Source organism: Myotis nattereri (assembly GCF_964212035.1).
Source record: "Myotis nattereri genome assembly, chromosome: 2".
In the NCBI taxonomy this organism is placed as follows: domain Eukaryota; kingdom Metazoa; phylum Chordata; class Mammalia; order Chiroptera; family Vespertilionidae; genus Myotis; species Myotis nattereri.
Genome location: NC_138076.1, coordinates 209587178 through 209603538, shown reverse-complemented (window position 1 = coordinate 209603538; position 16361 = coordinate 209587178). Strand labels below are relative to the sequence as shown.

General features: G+C 47.5%; 1 protein-coding gene across 2 annotated transcripts; it reads left to right on the top strand.

The window, feature by feature from the left end:
* Positions 1–2373: 2373 nt before the first annotated feature.
* JOSD1 (Josephin domain containing 1) lies at positions 2374–16251 on the top strand. 2 transcript variants are annotated; one of them, XM_081082731.1, is made up of 5 exons: positions 2374–2415; positions 2793–3615; positions 13138–13266; positions 13379–13573; positions 14175–16251. In XM_081082731.1, exons 2-5 carry the CDS (start codon positions 3431–3433, stop codon positions 14272–14274), a joined length of 609 nt encoding a protein of 202 aa, XP_080938857.1. In that variant the 5' UTR covers positions 2374–2415; positions 2793–3430; the 3' UTR covers positions 14275–16251. The 2 variants fall into 2 exon arrangements, with proteins under 2 accessions (XP_080938857.1, XP_080938856.1); XM_081082730.1 differs by having other exon boundaries at positions 2399–2491.
* The last annotated feature ends 110 nt before the right edge of the window (positions 16252–16361 follow it).

The following is a 16361-nucleotide window of genomic DNA, read 5'->3' as shown; positions in this document are numbered from 1 at the left end:
GCTGAGATCTAGCTAGGGTCTGTTTAGTTTCCTACGGATGATTTTTTCAGTATCACCACTTGTGGAAAGCCCCAATCCAAAACACCATCAACAAAGTTTTAGTATCTTGAATTCCTGTTTCAAAAATCTGAAAAGCTTAATGAAATTGGGGAGTAGGCCACTGGTCCCAGGTAGCAAGCAAGAAAGTAGCCGCTTGAGAAGGTAACATGTCCAAGATTTAGGGTTTGGAATACAGGATTTAGTGAACAAAAAGGCAGGGTTCAAAGTGGCTTGCAGTTTCCGGGAGCCAACCGAAAGGAAAGTGGCAACCTCGTCTTGTTCCTGTTTTCAAGTCTTATGTGTACAAACACAGCTGGGGTACCCTGGGCAAGAAGTCACCCACCTCCCGATGTCTTGGTACTAGTTCTTCGAATGTGTTTTTTCCTTTGTGATTGGCTAAATTGTTCACCACTACCCTATATATTTCTCTATGAGGTAGTTACAAATAAAATATGATTTGTCAGGGAAGCAAAATATCAAGGCATTGTACTTTAGGATAATAGTTGCTGTTTAATATTTTACTAATCAACTGGCTTGTCCAGAAAGAGTTCAAGTTCAGAATGTGCTGGCACATGATGGGATACTAGAAATCATGCTCTTGCCCGGCAGGTGTGGCTCAGTGGTTGGACCAAGAGGTCACCCTTCGATTCCCAGTCAGGACACAGGCATGAGTTTTGGGCTGAGCCCCAGTAGGGGGCGGGCAGGAGGCAGCCGATCAAGATCAATGATTCTCATCATTGACGTTTCCAATCTCTCTCCCCTTCTCCCTTCCTCTTTCTGAAATCAATGGAAACTTTTTTTTTTTTTAAGCATGCTCTTCTCATCATAGGACTCTGTCCTATTCGCAGAGTAGGTGTTTCTTAAATAGAGAAGTCCAAAGTCACATTTTATGAAGGGAATTCCCTACCCATCTTTACATCCTTTTTCTAAAGACAGGTTAGATGCAGGGGTGGGCAAACTTTTTGACTCGAGGGCCACAATGGGCTCTTAAACTGGACCGGAGGGCCGGGACAAAAGCATGGATGGAGTGTTTGTGTGAACTAATATAAATTCAAAGTAGACATCATTACATAAAAGGGTACGGTCTCTTTTTTTTTAAGTTTTATTCCTTTCAAACGGGCCGGATCCGGCCCGCGGGCCGTAGTTTGCCCACCCCTGGTTAGAGCCTGCGTTCCCATTTGGATCCACTACTTACTAGCTATGTGGCCTAGAGCAAGTGAATTCACCTGAGCGTCAGTTATCACCTCTAAAAAGAAAAAAAAAAATACCTACCTCACAGAACAGTCAGCGGAAAATAAGGTTATATTTGTGAAGCACCTAGAACAGTGCTGGCAAGCCTCGATAACTAATCTTAGGTAAATATATCTGTAACCCTTAGCAGGCTTACAAATTACAAACATTTAAGGTAATCCAAAAGTTGCCTGGAGGACTCCCAACCCCCTCGTGGGCCCTCAAACGTGCTCAGTGATAACTGTTGGGTGTAATGGTGTTGGGTGCTGTCGAAGCAGGTTGAAGAAGGGACGGAATAGTAAGCGTGATCTCTTATTGTTTTTCCAATTTCCTGAACAAAATTCCAAAAGGGGGGCAGCTCAGGTGGACAGTGAGTATGTGGTGATGCCTGCCTTCCACATGCCCTCGGGGCAGCCGAGGGGGGAATCCACGCGGGGCTGCGTTTACCTGCCGGCGCACCATGCGCTGGACGGGCCTCAGGAAGCCCAGGGGAGCTCCGAGGCTGCCGCCGGGGGGACGAGACCGTGGCTGAGCGCAGTGAACCGAATGGGACACCGAGGGCCGCGGATCGCACTCCGCTCGAAGCGGAACAGCCTCGGCGCTCCCGGGAGTGCGGCGCGGCGGGGCCCTTCCCCGAGAGAATGGGCGCCCGAGCGCCGTGATGGTGCTTTGCAATCCCCCGGCGAACCGCTCGCTGGACCAACACAGAGCGGTCAGCGCGGGAGGAGCTGGGCCGGGGCGGCGGAAGCGCTCCGCCCAAGGGCTCAGGCCCTAAGCCAACCCGGCCCGGCGAGAGGGGCGGGTGGGGAGGCCGCCAAGTGCCGCCGCGGGCTGGGTCACCGCCCGGGACGGCGCCGACGCCCGGGGGAGGGGCGGGCCGGGCGCGGCGGGCGCCGAGGCGGGACTCCCGCAATCGCCCCGCCCAGCGAGCCCAGGGAGGCCCGGAGCGGAGAAACCCCGCGCCGACCCGGTCTCCCAACGCTACAGGAGCCCGCCAGCCGGCGCGCGAGGCCGCGGCCCCCACCGCTGCGCCGTGACGTCAGGCTGCCCTCGACGTGACGCCGCGGCGGGGCGGGGCGGGGCCGCGCGGCGCGGGAGGGCGTTTCCGGAGCACGCGCTGGGCGTGGGCGCTGACGTTGGGCTCAGGTGCGCGGGCTCAGGTGCGCGCGCTCCGGAGCGCGGCCCAGGTGGCGGCCCGCAGTCCAGGGGGCGGCCGGCCGCGGTGAGGGGCGGCCCGCGGCGCGGACGCGAGTGGGCGCGGGGGCCGGGGTGTGGGGGGGTGCGGGAGGGCCCCGCGGCTGGCACTCACGTGACCGGCGGGGAGGTCTGGGTGGGGGCGGCGAGACGGGTGGGCCCCCGAGGGTGAGGAGAATGGTGGGGCTCCACCCCTCGCGGGTCGGCCCGTCCCCGCGCAGGACCTTCCCTCGGGCCGGTGCCGGACCCGCCGCGCCACCTCCCGGCCCGCGTGGTCCTCCGCGGGGCCCGTGCGACCGCCGCCGCTGACCGGGTTGTCTCCCCCGCAGGGCCGCGCGAGAAGGTGAGAGTCCGCGCTTCCGAGGGAGTCGCGCCCGCCTCGGCTCGCGCCCCGCGGGGCCCACCGCACCCGCGGGCATGGAGAGGCGCCTCGGAGGCCCCGGCGCTGCCCGCCCTCCCACGCCGGCCGGCCCTCGCTAGCTGCTCGGCTTTTGCGTTTTATACGCCACCTGGGCCTTGCCTCCCGAGTCAGTGGCGCTGCGGCCCGGAAGAAATGGAAGAGAAGGAGCGGTGTGACCGGGTCCGCCCCGTCTTCCTGCGCTGAGGCCCGGTTGGCTCGTACAAAGGAAAACACAGCAAGAAAACCGTGGGGGTTTTTCCCGAGGGGGGCGGGTGGGGAGGGCGGGGGAAGGGAGCAAGGCCTTAGGTTTTTCTATGGTTGTTTTTTTTTAAAAATTCTGCACTTTGACGTTAGTGGTGAAAAACACTAATTCAGAAGTTACTTTTCTATCGAGAAGAGGTGGGCTGTTTTTCCTGGTGATTCCCGTCTTTCTCCCCGTGACAAAGCATAAATCATGGGCACCGGAAACTAAGGTGGACCTCAGGAATCCGGACAGACTGCGAAGCGCGCCCTCTTCCTCGGGGGGCGGGGTGTGTTCAGCCCTCCCCGGAGCCCACGGCGGGAACCATGAGCTGCGTGCCCTGGCGGGGAGACAAGGCCAAGTCCGAGTCCCCGGAGCCGCCGCAGGCCGCGCCCCCCCGGATCTACCACGAGAAGCAGCGCCGCGAGCTCTGCGCCCTGCACGCGCTCAACAACGTCTTCCAGGACAGCGGCGCCTTCAGCCGGGAGGCGCTGCAGGAGATTTTCCAGAGGTAGGGCCCCGCTGCGTGGTTTCTGGGGACTTTTTGCTGTGTCTGCGGGTGGAGCGGCGTCTCGTCGCCTTACACCTTCCAACCGAAAGCATCGCCAGCGGGATCCGGTTAACGGGGATAAGTGAGGGACGCAGGATGGGGGAGAGAGCCGCTCCTTTGCGTTGCACCCTGGCGGGCCAGGCGCGGTGCTGAGAGCATCCGCAATGCCGAGGGACACACGCTGTTACTTCCCTGTCGTAGATGAAGGCCGGGCCCAGAGGAGCGCGGTGATTTGCCCGGGTAGCAAACGCCACCAGAGGTGGAGCCGAGTCTGAGTTGAGGTGTGTGCCTGCGCCGGTGACCGGTGACCGGTGACCGCTGTGCTGTCTGATGCCTCTCGAGTCCTGCCCCTCAGGACCTAACAGTCTAGAGGGGCCCGGATGAGTACTGCTCAGTCACCTGTCACCGGAGAGGGGATGTTGTGGGTTCTCTAGAAAGGTGTCTATGAACTGGGCGGTCAGTTCCATTCCTGGTCAGGGCACAGGCCTGGGTTGTGGGCTCGATCCCCAGTGGGGGGCGTGTAGGAGGCAGCCCGTGAATGATTTTCTCTCATCCTTGATGTTTCTATCTCTCGCTCCCTCTTGCTCTCTGAAATCAATAAATATCTTTTTAAAAAGGAAAGAAAGGTGTATACACAGGGCTCAGCCTTTCTTTGAGACCATGTGCTAGCCTTCGTGCTTTTCACATACTGTTTTGTGCTGCCTCCCCACAGTGGTCTCCTGTTTGTTTTACTGATGGAGAAACAGGCAGAAAGGTCAGGTAATTTGTCCAAATAGTTTCTAAGCAGCAAAGCCGTGATGTGAAGCTGACTCTTGATCCCCTCCCTTTTTTACTTCATTCTAGATACCCTTTCTCACTGATGCTATCTGACAGGTTGATAGAAGTTCCGCTTTTCCCTCTCTGCTGTGATGTTCTGAAATTCTTTTACCAAAGGGTTTGAGAATTTGTTCCTGCAGAAGGAATTCTCTTGAGGAAATGGGGCCCTGGCAGGTGAGATAATACATCTCAGATCATCAGATCATGTCAGCACGTCTGCAGCCCACAGCAGTGAGCCTGTCTGATTCCTCCAGCCAGACAGTGTTAAGGCCTCCTGGCTCTCAGTGCAGATAAAGCGGAAGAATTCTTTAAGCAGTGCATATTGGCAGTTTCAGAAGACCCTTTTCTCCCTTCACTCAGAGATAAAATTATTGCGCCATAAGGGCCTGTATTACAACTGGAAACAGTCTATTTTGGGGTGAAAGTCCATAGGTGTAGACTTTTTTTTTTTTTTTGTAGTATAGCAAAGGTGGAGATTTATTGAAGAACAAGTACAGACTCCCCCATGGGGAGAGGGAAAGAGTCCCACAGAGTGGACTCCCACACAGGGAGGGGGAAAGGGTCCCCACATAGGTGTAGACTTTTTACCCTGAAAGAACCATAGACCTCTCTTAAAGGAATGTTAATCCCAGGGTGTTGACAAAATTACAGTGAGAGTAAATTGTTTTCCTCTGCCAATAATAACCATAGTTATGCCTTAGCGGTGCAAATGTGTCATTTGCGTTATGGCCATTACCTGGCAAATAGAATTACCTTTCTTCAGGAATCGGGCCCTGGCAAGTGAGATAATTTGTCTCAGATCATCAAGTCATGAAACTGAAAAGAGTAGAAAGGAGGCCAATCCATTACACTGCTTCTTTTCACTAGCCATTCATATTTTTTTAATTCATATTTTTTAATTGGATATTTGCGAATTATTTTCTAACCTAAATCTAGGGAGAAGGAAAGGACTCACAGTGAATAGTTAGTTGAATGTGCTTTGTACAGTACTTGGTAATATGTAGCAATCTTTGTTTGTTATCCTCACCATTAATTTTTTTTTAGAGAGTGGAAGGGAGGGAGTGAGACAGAGAATGAGAACCATCAATGTGAGAAAGATACATCGATTAGCTGCCTCCCACATGCACCCCAGTCAGGGCCGGTGGTCCAGCATGCAACTGAGGTACATGCTCTTGCCTGGAATCGAACCTGGGACCCTTCAGTCCTCCGTCAGAGGCTCTGTCCACTGAGCCAAACCGACTAGGGCAATATGTAGCAATCTTGCAACAACCTTATTATATTGATCCAAGGATTCAGTTTAAGCAATCTGCCCCGTTTCACTCACTAGTAAATTTCAACAGTCAAGATTCTGTGTGTTCATTCACAAGTTTTTCACTTCTTTAAATTTGGCCCCGATCTGAAATGACAATCACTAACACAGATGAACGCTCACTCTGTGCAAAGCACTGTTTCCTTGTGTTAAGTCATTCCTCACATTGATTTTAAAAGGTAGATTCTGTTATTTCCCATTTTTTCAGATGAGAAAATCATGGCACAGAGCTATTTTTTTAAAAAAATACATTTTATTGATTTTTTACAGAGAGGAAGGGAGAGGGATAGAGAGTTAGAAACATCGATGAGAGAGACACATCGATCAGCTGCCTCCTGCACACCCCCTACTGGGGATGTGCCCGCAACCAAGGCACATACCCTTGACCAGAATCAAACCCGGGACCCTTCAGTCCCCAGGCCGACGCTCTATCCACTGAGCCAAACCGATCAGGGCAGCACAGAGCTATTAATGGCAAGATTTGGACCCAAGCTTTGTAACTGCTGGGCCTCCTAACTGCTCTGTTGGCTCCCTGAGTATTGGAAAGGAATGTCAGAACAATTATATCATCAGTAGCTGTTCACTCTGCTAGTAAGTTGGGTCTGGGTCTAAAGATGTGGACTACGATTATAAACTGTAAATAATAGTGGGGCTCTTTAAGCTGTTTTCCCTGAATGAAAGAATGCTAAATACTTGATAAACATTAACATGGAGCCAGAGTTCTATTCCTGGCTTTAAAGGAATAGAACTTGCTTTTAGCAAATTGTACTACACTCCCCACTTCCCTAGCAGCACAATGTAAAGATCCACCTTAAAGTAATAGCAACTCTGTACACAAAGAGAATATACTCTGTCCCCACTCCAAGAATTCTATATAGACTATTTTGTATGGAAAGATTCTGTGTGGATGAATAGAAACCAAAAAAAAAAAAAAGGCATGAAAGGGATTCGAGGAAAAAGCAAAGGAGAAAGAGGTGAGAGAGAAAAAATTGAATTTTTTAAATAAACATTTACTGGCTGCCTGCAGTGTGCCAGGCACTGCTGGGCACTGTAGAGAAAACAAGTTGAAAAGAATTCAGCCGCTGAGAGGTACATCTCGGAGATACACATTGGCCAGGCCTTGAGAACAGACTCTGATTAGAAGCATGGAATTTAGAACAATCTAAAAGAAAAGATGATCTATTTGGGTCCTAACAGAAAGAACCGTAAAGTTGACAGGTTTTACTAGATAATTTTAAATTCCCAGATCTAAAGTTCTTTACTTTTGTGAAGATGTGACTAATGAATAGTAGAAATGAGAAAAAATTTCATTAATGCCATTTGTTGAGAAGGAAGTTCTTCGTAGCAGTTGAATTTTAGCCAGATAAAGGAGAAATACAAAAGCAGGGTGGAGTTTCGTACAGTTGTGCCCATGAAATGACTCATGTTTGGAATAAAAATGAATAGGAACTTAGAACTAAGCTAATGACTTGGTAGCAACATGGGGACGAGGAAGAGAGGAGTCAGAGGTGTGGCAGGCTGGGTCCAAGATTTGGAGACAGTGGTAGTCTACAGTGATAGCAAAAAAAGGCACGAAAAGGGTCAGTTTTCAACATGTGAAATTAGAGAAAAGATAGAAATAATATTCATGTGGGTATTTGATCTCATTTTATCATGTACATCTATGCTTTGAAAAGAAAGGACTTAGAAGTTAAATAAGGCAGCAGCTTTGCAAGGTTATTTTGAAAATCCTCAGGTCTCAAACATTTTCACTAGATTCATCTCAATTTTTCAATGATCAAATGTTCTTGCAGCTAAGTATGTGTTTCCCTCTCAAAATAGCTGCTAAAATCTAAATAGATGAAAATTAGCTTGGTACTAGGGGAAAAAAGTCTAATGCAACCTGGAAAAAACAAAGATTGTAGATAATGATGAGCAACCAGCGTTCCCTACCATAGAGGGGAAGTCCTCCTGCCTTCCTATTAAATGGTCCCTGAGCCATTTAATAGGCAGGAGCCACATAGAAAGGTTTGGTGGTTGTGCCCTGGCTGCTGTGGCTCGGTTGGTTAGAGTTTTGTCTCATACACCAAAGGCGGGGGTGCATGCAGAAGGCAATTGATGTTTCTCTCTCTTTCTCCCTCCCTCTCTCTAAGATCAATTTTTTAAAAAGTAAAGGTATGGTAGTTGTAAATTGAGAAAAGATGTTGTTAAGTGTTAACCCCTAGAGATTTGAATTATCTCATCCAAGGGCCAAACATCATCACCATCACCGTCATGGCCAACATCTACTACAGAGTACTTCTGTGATCTGTACTTTACACTTAATAATTTAAAGACATCAGGAAGTCATATTTTCTAATGTCACAGCTCTTCAGACCTGATAAAAAGGAAAATAATTATGGGAGAAAAGGAGTATGAATGAATGTCTCCACATCTACTTTTCTTTAAAATCTGAACTCGTCAGCATAGCCAGACACACTGACAACCACGAGAGGACCTGGAACTTACCTGAGGTGTGAGACCTGGACTAGAGCCTATCTTCTCACTTGTAGATCACTTCAGATCTAACAACCTCTTGGCTGTGACAACAGTGAGAAACCTGCTTTGTGGCCCAGAATTTCTAATTAAATTAAATAGAGTCAGTCCTGAACAAGAATTTACCAGGGAGTCTCAAGAAAACAATCGATTGAAACAGAACAGGATCTTAAGGAATTCAGCAGGGCCAGTGTATCGAAATATCCAGGAGGCTGTTCAGAGTTAGGAAGTTGAATCCTACCTCTGCCCCTCACTAGCTGTACATGACTGAGCAAATCATTATAACCTCTTTGTACGTAGTTTTCTTATTTACACTATGGGATTGATCTCTATTTCGAGATTGTTGGAAGGATTAAGTGATAAAGCTTATAAAAGTAGCTGACACAACTATTAACATAAAAGCAAGTGCTAGTGTCGTAGGTAAACTGGGTAGGCCCCACTTGTTCAAATAACCACTCTGGGAACGAGATGGAAGCCATCCTCGGCATTTCCTGTATTGATCAGTTTGACCAACACATGTTTACTCAATTGCCAGTGCCTAGCTGTGAGGGACACAGAATAGAAGAGCCATTTCCTTCAGGAATTTACTATTTGTTTGCACATTTATGAAAAAAAAAAAAACTGCATTCTTCAGTGGTCCTCTAAGATAGGAATCATTGCCATTTTTACAGATAAGCTAATAGGCATGGAGATTAAATCTCACAATTGGCATTGATGCTGCATGGAAGTTCCTCCCAATCTCCCTCCTTTTTCTATTACAAAGGAGCCAGGAAAGATTCCATGGAGGAGATAGGATGCGAGGATGAGCCTAAAGGATTTGACTTGGAACAGAAAGTAGGATGAAAGAGGAGAGGCCAGAAATAACGTTTATGTGGTCAAACATGTCCTCAAGACTCAAGGTGAATACTAGCACATTAGGGGTTCAAGAAAACTTGCAGGAAACCTATTTTCTTGTTTCATTCAGCCATTGTATCGAATGTTTTCTGTGGTCCTCTGGGAACACACTTGGGAAAGCTCAGCTCTGAGGTTTGAGCCTGGCAGGGACTTAGGTGGTGAAAGAGGAGGAAGACTCGGCAGTTTCTTTGTTGAAGTTTCCCTGCATCCACTGGCTAGAGACTACACTGAAAGGATGAGAAGCTATTGAAAAACTGGTGAAAGGAAAGGAACTGGATCTCTCTTGAGCTGGGCTTTTTTTCATATGCTTTTGCATTTAATCCAAGTGCCCAAGAACCCACCTAGAGCCTTTGTCCTATTAAGCTACATTTCAAGCCCAGGCCCCAGGGGCTCAGCTGGCCTTTCCTCTTATCAACCTGCTGCCACCACCACTCTGTTCTTGGGTCCTTGCTATAAGACAGGCACAACTGCCCAGTTGGTGTGACTCAGGGTTAAGCATCAACCTTTGAACCAGGAGGTCATGGTTCGATTCCTAGTCAGGGCACATGTCCAGGTTGCAGGTTCAATCCCCAGTGTGAGGCATGCAGGAGGCAGCCAGTCAATGATTGTCATCATTGATGTTTCTATCTATCTCTCCTTGTCCTTTCTCTCTCTGAAATTAATAAAGACATATTTAAAAAAAAACACACAGGCACACGTTGGATTCCAACAAATCTGAGTTTGAATCCTTGTTCAAACTTGACAGATAAGTGATCAGGGATTAGTCATTCAAACTTTAGTTTTTGTTTTGTTTTTTAGTTTTTTTAAACCTATAAAATGTAAATAATTCATAGCCTTATGGGCTTATTGTGAGGATTAAATTAGATACATATGAAAGCATGTCATGGGCTTGGCACAGAAGTTTCCAATAAATGGTAGTTATTACAGAGAAAAATTTTGGTTGCAGAGTGGAATGTAATGTCTTCAGGTACCCTTTTGCTAGTTCTGGAGACAAGCACATAAGCTCTTTTCATTTTAAGGGTCCTCTGCTATTTTCAGGGAAAGAGATAAAATAAATACAGAGAACATTTCGACAACACTCCTTAAGCACTCTTTGAGCCCTGGTGATGTAACATTCACAGGATAGAGAAGGCCGCTGCGCCCCCTGCTGTCATTGTAGTGTGGGAAAACAGACAGAAGATATGTCCAGTAATAACAAGGGCTGTAATTAAAGCAGGTAGATACAATAGGAAGTGACTGGGAGAAACCTAAGCTTGGACTGTCAGAAAAGGCATCTAAGGCAGTAATACTTGAGACCCAAATAACGAGCTGACCAAGTGATGATCTAGGGCAGTGGTTCTCAACCTTCCTAATGCCGCGACACTTTAATACAGTTCCTCACGTTGTGGTGACCCCCAACCATAAAATTATTTTCGTTGCTACTTCATAACTAATTTTGCTACTGTTATGAATCGTCATGTAAATACCTGATATGCAGGATGTATTTTCATTGCTACAAATTGAACATAATTAAAGCATAGTGATTAATCACAAAAACAATAATTAATTATGTATATATGTGTTTTCTGATGCTCTTAGGCAACCCCTGTGAAAAGGTTGTTCGATCCCCAAAGGGGTCACGACCCACAGGCTGAGAACCGCTGATCTAGGGGAAGAGTATTCCAGATAGTGGCAGCCATTGAGTACAAAGGCCCTCGGTGAGAAAGCTGGTGTGCTCAAGTAGCAGAGGTCTGTGTGGTAAGAGGTGCAATGAGGTCAGCAGGACCCCAGGGCCTTGCAGGCCAGAGGAAGTAGTGTTAGGTTGTATTTAAGTGTTTGGGGAGCCATTAGAGGGTTTAAGCAGTGGCAGGAATATGTTTTATGCTGAAAAAATGATCTGGTATGTTTGCTGTATATAGAGAAGTTTTTTACTTTTTTAAAAAAATTTAAATTATTTATTGTTTAAAGTATTACATATGTCTCCTTTTTCCCCCATTGACCTCTTCCCTGCTGTTCCCACCCCCCAGCACATGCCCTCACCCTCCTACTGTCTGTGTCCATGGGTTATGCTTATTTGCATGCATCCAAGTCCTTTGGTTGATCTCTTACCCTTCCCCCTCCCCTGCCTTCTCTGAGGTTAGATCAGCGGTTCTCAACCTGTGGGTCGCGACCCCTTTAGGGGTTGAATGATCCTTTCACAGGGGTCGCCTAAGACCATTGGAAGACACATATATAATTACATATTGTTTTTGTGATTAATCACTATGCTTTAATTATGTTCAATTTGTAACAATGAAAATACATCCTGCATATCAGATATTTACATTACGAGTCATAACAGTAGCAAAATTAGTTATGAAGTAGCAACGAAAACAATTTTACGGTTGGGGGTCCCCACAACATGAGGAACTGTATTAAAGTGTCGCGGCATTAGGAAGGTTGTGAACCACTGCATTAGATGATCTGTTCCATGCTTCTATGTCTGATTCTATTTTTGTTCAAGTTTTTTACTTTTTATAAGATTTTTTAAGTTTTTAGAATTGACTTAAAGTCTCCATTCTCTTTTGGAGATGGCATTTAGCAGCTCCTATCTCTGCTTTTTGTTGTTGTTATTAATCCTCACCTGAGGATATTTTTCCCCTTGATTTTTAGAGAGTGGAAGGGAGGAAGGGGAGTGGGGGAGAAAGAGAAGGAGAAACATCAGTGTGAGAGACACATTGTTTGGTTGCTTCCAGCACTCGCCCTGATAGCCCCAGGATCGAACCTGCAAACCGGGTATATGCCCTTGACCAGGAATCGAACCCAAGACTCTTGAGGCCAACGCGTAAGCACTGAGCACCACTGAGCAGGGTGACAGCTCCACATTTATTCCACACTCCCTCCTGCGCACGTGCTGCCCTTTCCTTCAAGATGGCCTTTCCTCGGGTCCTGGCCTGGCAAGCCTATGAAACAAAGTGATAGGACCGGAAACGCCTCACAACTGACCTTGCCTTGAGGGGAAGGAGTGGCTAAGAGGCCTGGCCAGAAATTCTTTCAGCTGGGTGAGCAAGCCAGACTGCAGTTGTGTTTGGCACAAAAATTTCTTTCAATTGATTCTTTGTGTTTTAATTTTTAAAAATCCTTAAGTATTTTACACATACACATGTATATTTGGAATGCTTTACATGGGTCATGCATGCAGTTTCATTTAGGCCTTACTCCATTTTATTGCTTTATACCTGGCCCCAATTCATACATTTATGTTACCTGCCTGGGCTCCTGTAGGCCTGAGTATTAAATGATTAATGATTATCAAGTGTGTAAGCTTTAAGTGGAAAGCACTTAAATATAAAAAAACAGTAACAAATACTACCCGTGTAAATGAAAATATCAAATACTATTTTCCATTGGCTTTTGTCAGGGCAGAGAAATCAGCAAGGAAAAGGCGGCAGAAATGGGTAGGCTGGGGATAAATGAGACGCCTTCATGGAACACTTTGTGTTCATTGACACACTTTCTAAATGACAGGCAAAGAGGCTCCATCCCTGCTGAATTATTATTATTACTATTATTATATTTTTGTTGATTCCAGAGAGGGGGAGAGAGAGAGAAAGAGAGTTAAAAACATCAGTGATGAGAGAGAATCATTGATCGACTGCCTCCTGTACGCCCTCTACCAGGTATGGAGCCCAGCAACCCCGGGCATGTGTCCTGACCAGAAATCAAACGGTGACCTCCTGGTTTATAGGTTGACACTCAACCACTGAGCCACACCAGCCAGTCGTAAATTATTATTTTACATTAAAAAAGAAGTAATCCTTGGACAGTAAGAGCCCAGCCTGCAGAATACTTGGTTGGAAGCTTGGTTAGTTTACTTGAATGGGGTAAACAAACTTCTGGGGGACAGTGGCCTAAAGTGCTGTCTCTGGTAGTGCAGGCTCAGGAGGCCTTAAGCAGATCAACAAGTCTCAGTCCTCCTTTCACATCTGTAGGTTGTCTCCAAACACCATGGTGACCCCCCACAAGAAGAGCATGCTGGGAAATGGGAACTACGATGTGAACGTCATTATGGCAGCACTTCAGACCAAAGGCTATGAAGCTGTTTGGTGGGACAAGCGCAGGTAATCTGAACCTGGCTTGACTTGAGGAGAACTGGCACGCAGAGGCTGCGTGGGGAGGTAGGAGGCCAGTTGTGTGACAGCCAGGGGACTTGACACCGTTCCTCTTCTGCAGGGATGTCAGTGCCATTGCTCTCACTAATGTCATGGGCTTCATCATGAATCTGCCCTCCAGCCTGAGCTGGGGTCCACTGAAGTTGCCTCTCAAAAGGCAGCACTGGATCTGTGTTCGAGAGGTGGGCGGTGCCTACTACAACCTGGACTCCAAGCTGAAGACGCCCGAGTGGATTGGAGGCGAGAGCGAGCTCAGGTGCCGTGGTGGCTGTTGTGCTGGGTGGGCTCCTATGGCTCCTCTCTCATTATTTGGCAAAGGACCTGAAATCCCTGGCTGCTTGGACCTCTCCCTGCCTCACTCAGAATCATAGGGTCTCAGATTTGAAAGACCTGAATCTCTGATAGTCCATGAAGCTCCAGCTCCTGGGACACTGATCTTCTGGTCTGGCAGGACTGGCCTTGTCATTTTATCTACACTTGGCTGTGACAGTATAGCTGCCAGTTCAGAGGAAGGAAGACATTCAGGGCAGAGAGAACTAAACGTCCCAAAGAAGAACGCCCCCAACCCCCCCCCCCCACACACACACACACAATTAGAAGTCCTTTCGGCTGGCTGTTTGTCACAGAGCTAGCTACTTTAAGCAATAATAGGAGCAGAAATTCATATTGGAAATCTTAGACAGATTGAGGGGTAACCAAAAGTGGAACCCACCAAGAGCAGATCACCATGGGGGTGTTTTTTAGGATTGTCAAGGGTATAAATTGATGAGGTTACTGGTGAACATACGGCCCCAAGACTGGAATTTGCCATTTTAACAGCATCTCATTCTCTCTCTCATGTATTTTTCCCCCAATAGGAAATTTTTAAAACATCATTTGCGAGGGAAGAACTGTGAACTCCTGCTGGTGGTACCAGAAGAGGTGGAGGCCCGTCAGAGTTGGAGGGCTGATATGTAACAGTTCTGCCAAGCTTCCCTCACCTCGACCCCTAAATCCTCCATGATGTGCTGTGCCCTATACATTGGGTCTGCCCTTGCCACTTCCCCAGACATCTCATCGGGTTTTTCCCTCAGATTTGACAGTGTGCAATAGGCCAGAGGTGTGAAATGTTACAAGAACCAACCAACGTTACTCATTCCTGGGAAAGGAAGGAAGGTAGGAACTCTGTGCTTAGGGCAAGCAATGGAAGACCCTTGTTTTATTCGAAGAGACAAGGAAAAAAGGGGGGGGGGTGTCCCCTAGCTTATTTTTCCCTTTCCTCTGAGGACTTGACAGAGGCTCTGCTGGAGTTCACTGCTGCTCTGACTTACCTGGAGATGCTGCCTCCATTTCCCCTTTCCTGGCAACTAGTGGGTCTGAAGACACAGGACATGCAAAGCTCGTGTGACTGGTTTGAAGGACCCAGAGCAAAGGTCTCTCAGGAACCATCTCGACAACCCCAGCAGCACTACATCATGCCATCTGCAACCCTCAATGCCTTCCCTTATCCTATTTTTAAGGATGGTTTATGGCTATTCTTGTCGTTTTATAATGAAAAGTTCTCTACTATTTCAGAGTGGCTGAATCCTGCAGCATTCTAGCATGACAGGGTGAGCTAGATACCTAAGAAGACATGGCCGAAACCAGCCGGGCATAGGCAACCTGTCTGCCTCATCCAGCAGTGTCCCTGCCATTTCATTAAGTTAGGAGGCTCTGGGACACCAGATAAGCATAAGGGCAGTTTTTCCTGTTGGCCCACTCTGACCAAATCAGGAAAAAATGAGCCTGCCTTCGACATCAAATTCCACTAGTTTAAAACAGTTGGGTGAGGAAAGTATTGTGAAGAGAACAGCTAGAATCGAAGTCCTAGGCTGGGAGTCACTATAGTGAGCAGAGTCCTCAAGTTAGGTGGTTATGTGTATTATGTTAGAGGACTTGGGTCTGTCATCTTTCTATAGTTTTCTTTACAAATCAACGAAGAATTGACCCACCCCTACCTCTTTAAATAGTTGTAGGCCCATTTTCTCCTAACTTTGGAAAACATGAGAGGAGGGGAAGCACTGCTTGTCTCCAAAGTGGTTGTATTGCCGCAAGGCCGACGGGCGGGCAGGGATGGCCCGTCCAGGCCTTTCAGATCAATGGTCTTGGCAGGCCTGAGAGCTGCTCCACTAGCCAGACTTCTCTCCAGCAGCAAAGCCAGCCTGGGGCTTGCATGTCAAACCTGAGCAAGTGAAACAGGATGAAGCTGAGGCGCTCTCCTCCCCACTGTGACTGGAGTGCATGTTTACACCAGCACTTTTTCTGCACATTTATCTTCAATCCAACAAGGCCGTTTTTTATGCTGAGTAACAGGCCACCAAGCGGCTACTGCGTTACGCTGTCTGAGCAACTGACTGCAATCTCTTGCACCATTTTCTACATCAGACGTGCTTGGCTCCACAGACAGCTCTTTATCCCTGCACAATGACATTCCAATCACCACCAGCCAGAAGTTCCAGCCAGCCTTGCTGATGGTCGGAAGCAGGAGCTTGGGTCCATTGGCACTGTCAGTGATAGATAGTAAGCCATTTCCTCGGAAGAGGAGGAAACCTCTCCAGTGTGCTCGCGCCTGTGCAAGTGGCCCTTCAAAGGAGTCCCCATGTACTTGGAGTCCATGAGCCAATGGGATATGCAAAGACGCTTAAACATTTCAGGGCTGGTTTCTCTGTTCATATCCAATTCTGGTGCTTGGGAACAGGGACCCATGCTGATGCCTAAGGGCAAAAAGCCCTATTTCCTTTAAGGAAGGGAGCAGGCCTGACCCTGATGCCCATAAGGGGTGACCCTAGGCTTTTTGTTTTCCTTGCTTTTATCTTCCCCTACCTGTTTTTGTTGGCCTTGTGCTGGGTTTGTTTACAGAAGATGTATTTTGTTTAACCAAATATTAAAAGTGGAGAACTCCATACATAAATCTCATGTCTGCCTAAATTCTGTAATTATGTACATAAAGGGGGAAAAGGTAAATGTATGATGCTGCTTTAGAAGGAATTCACTAAAATCACAAGTCATCTTTTAGAGATATGTTG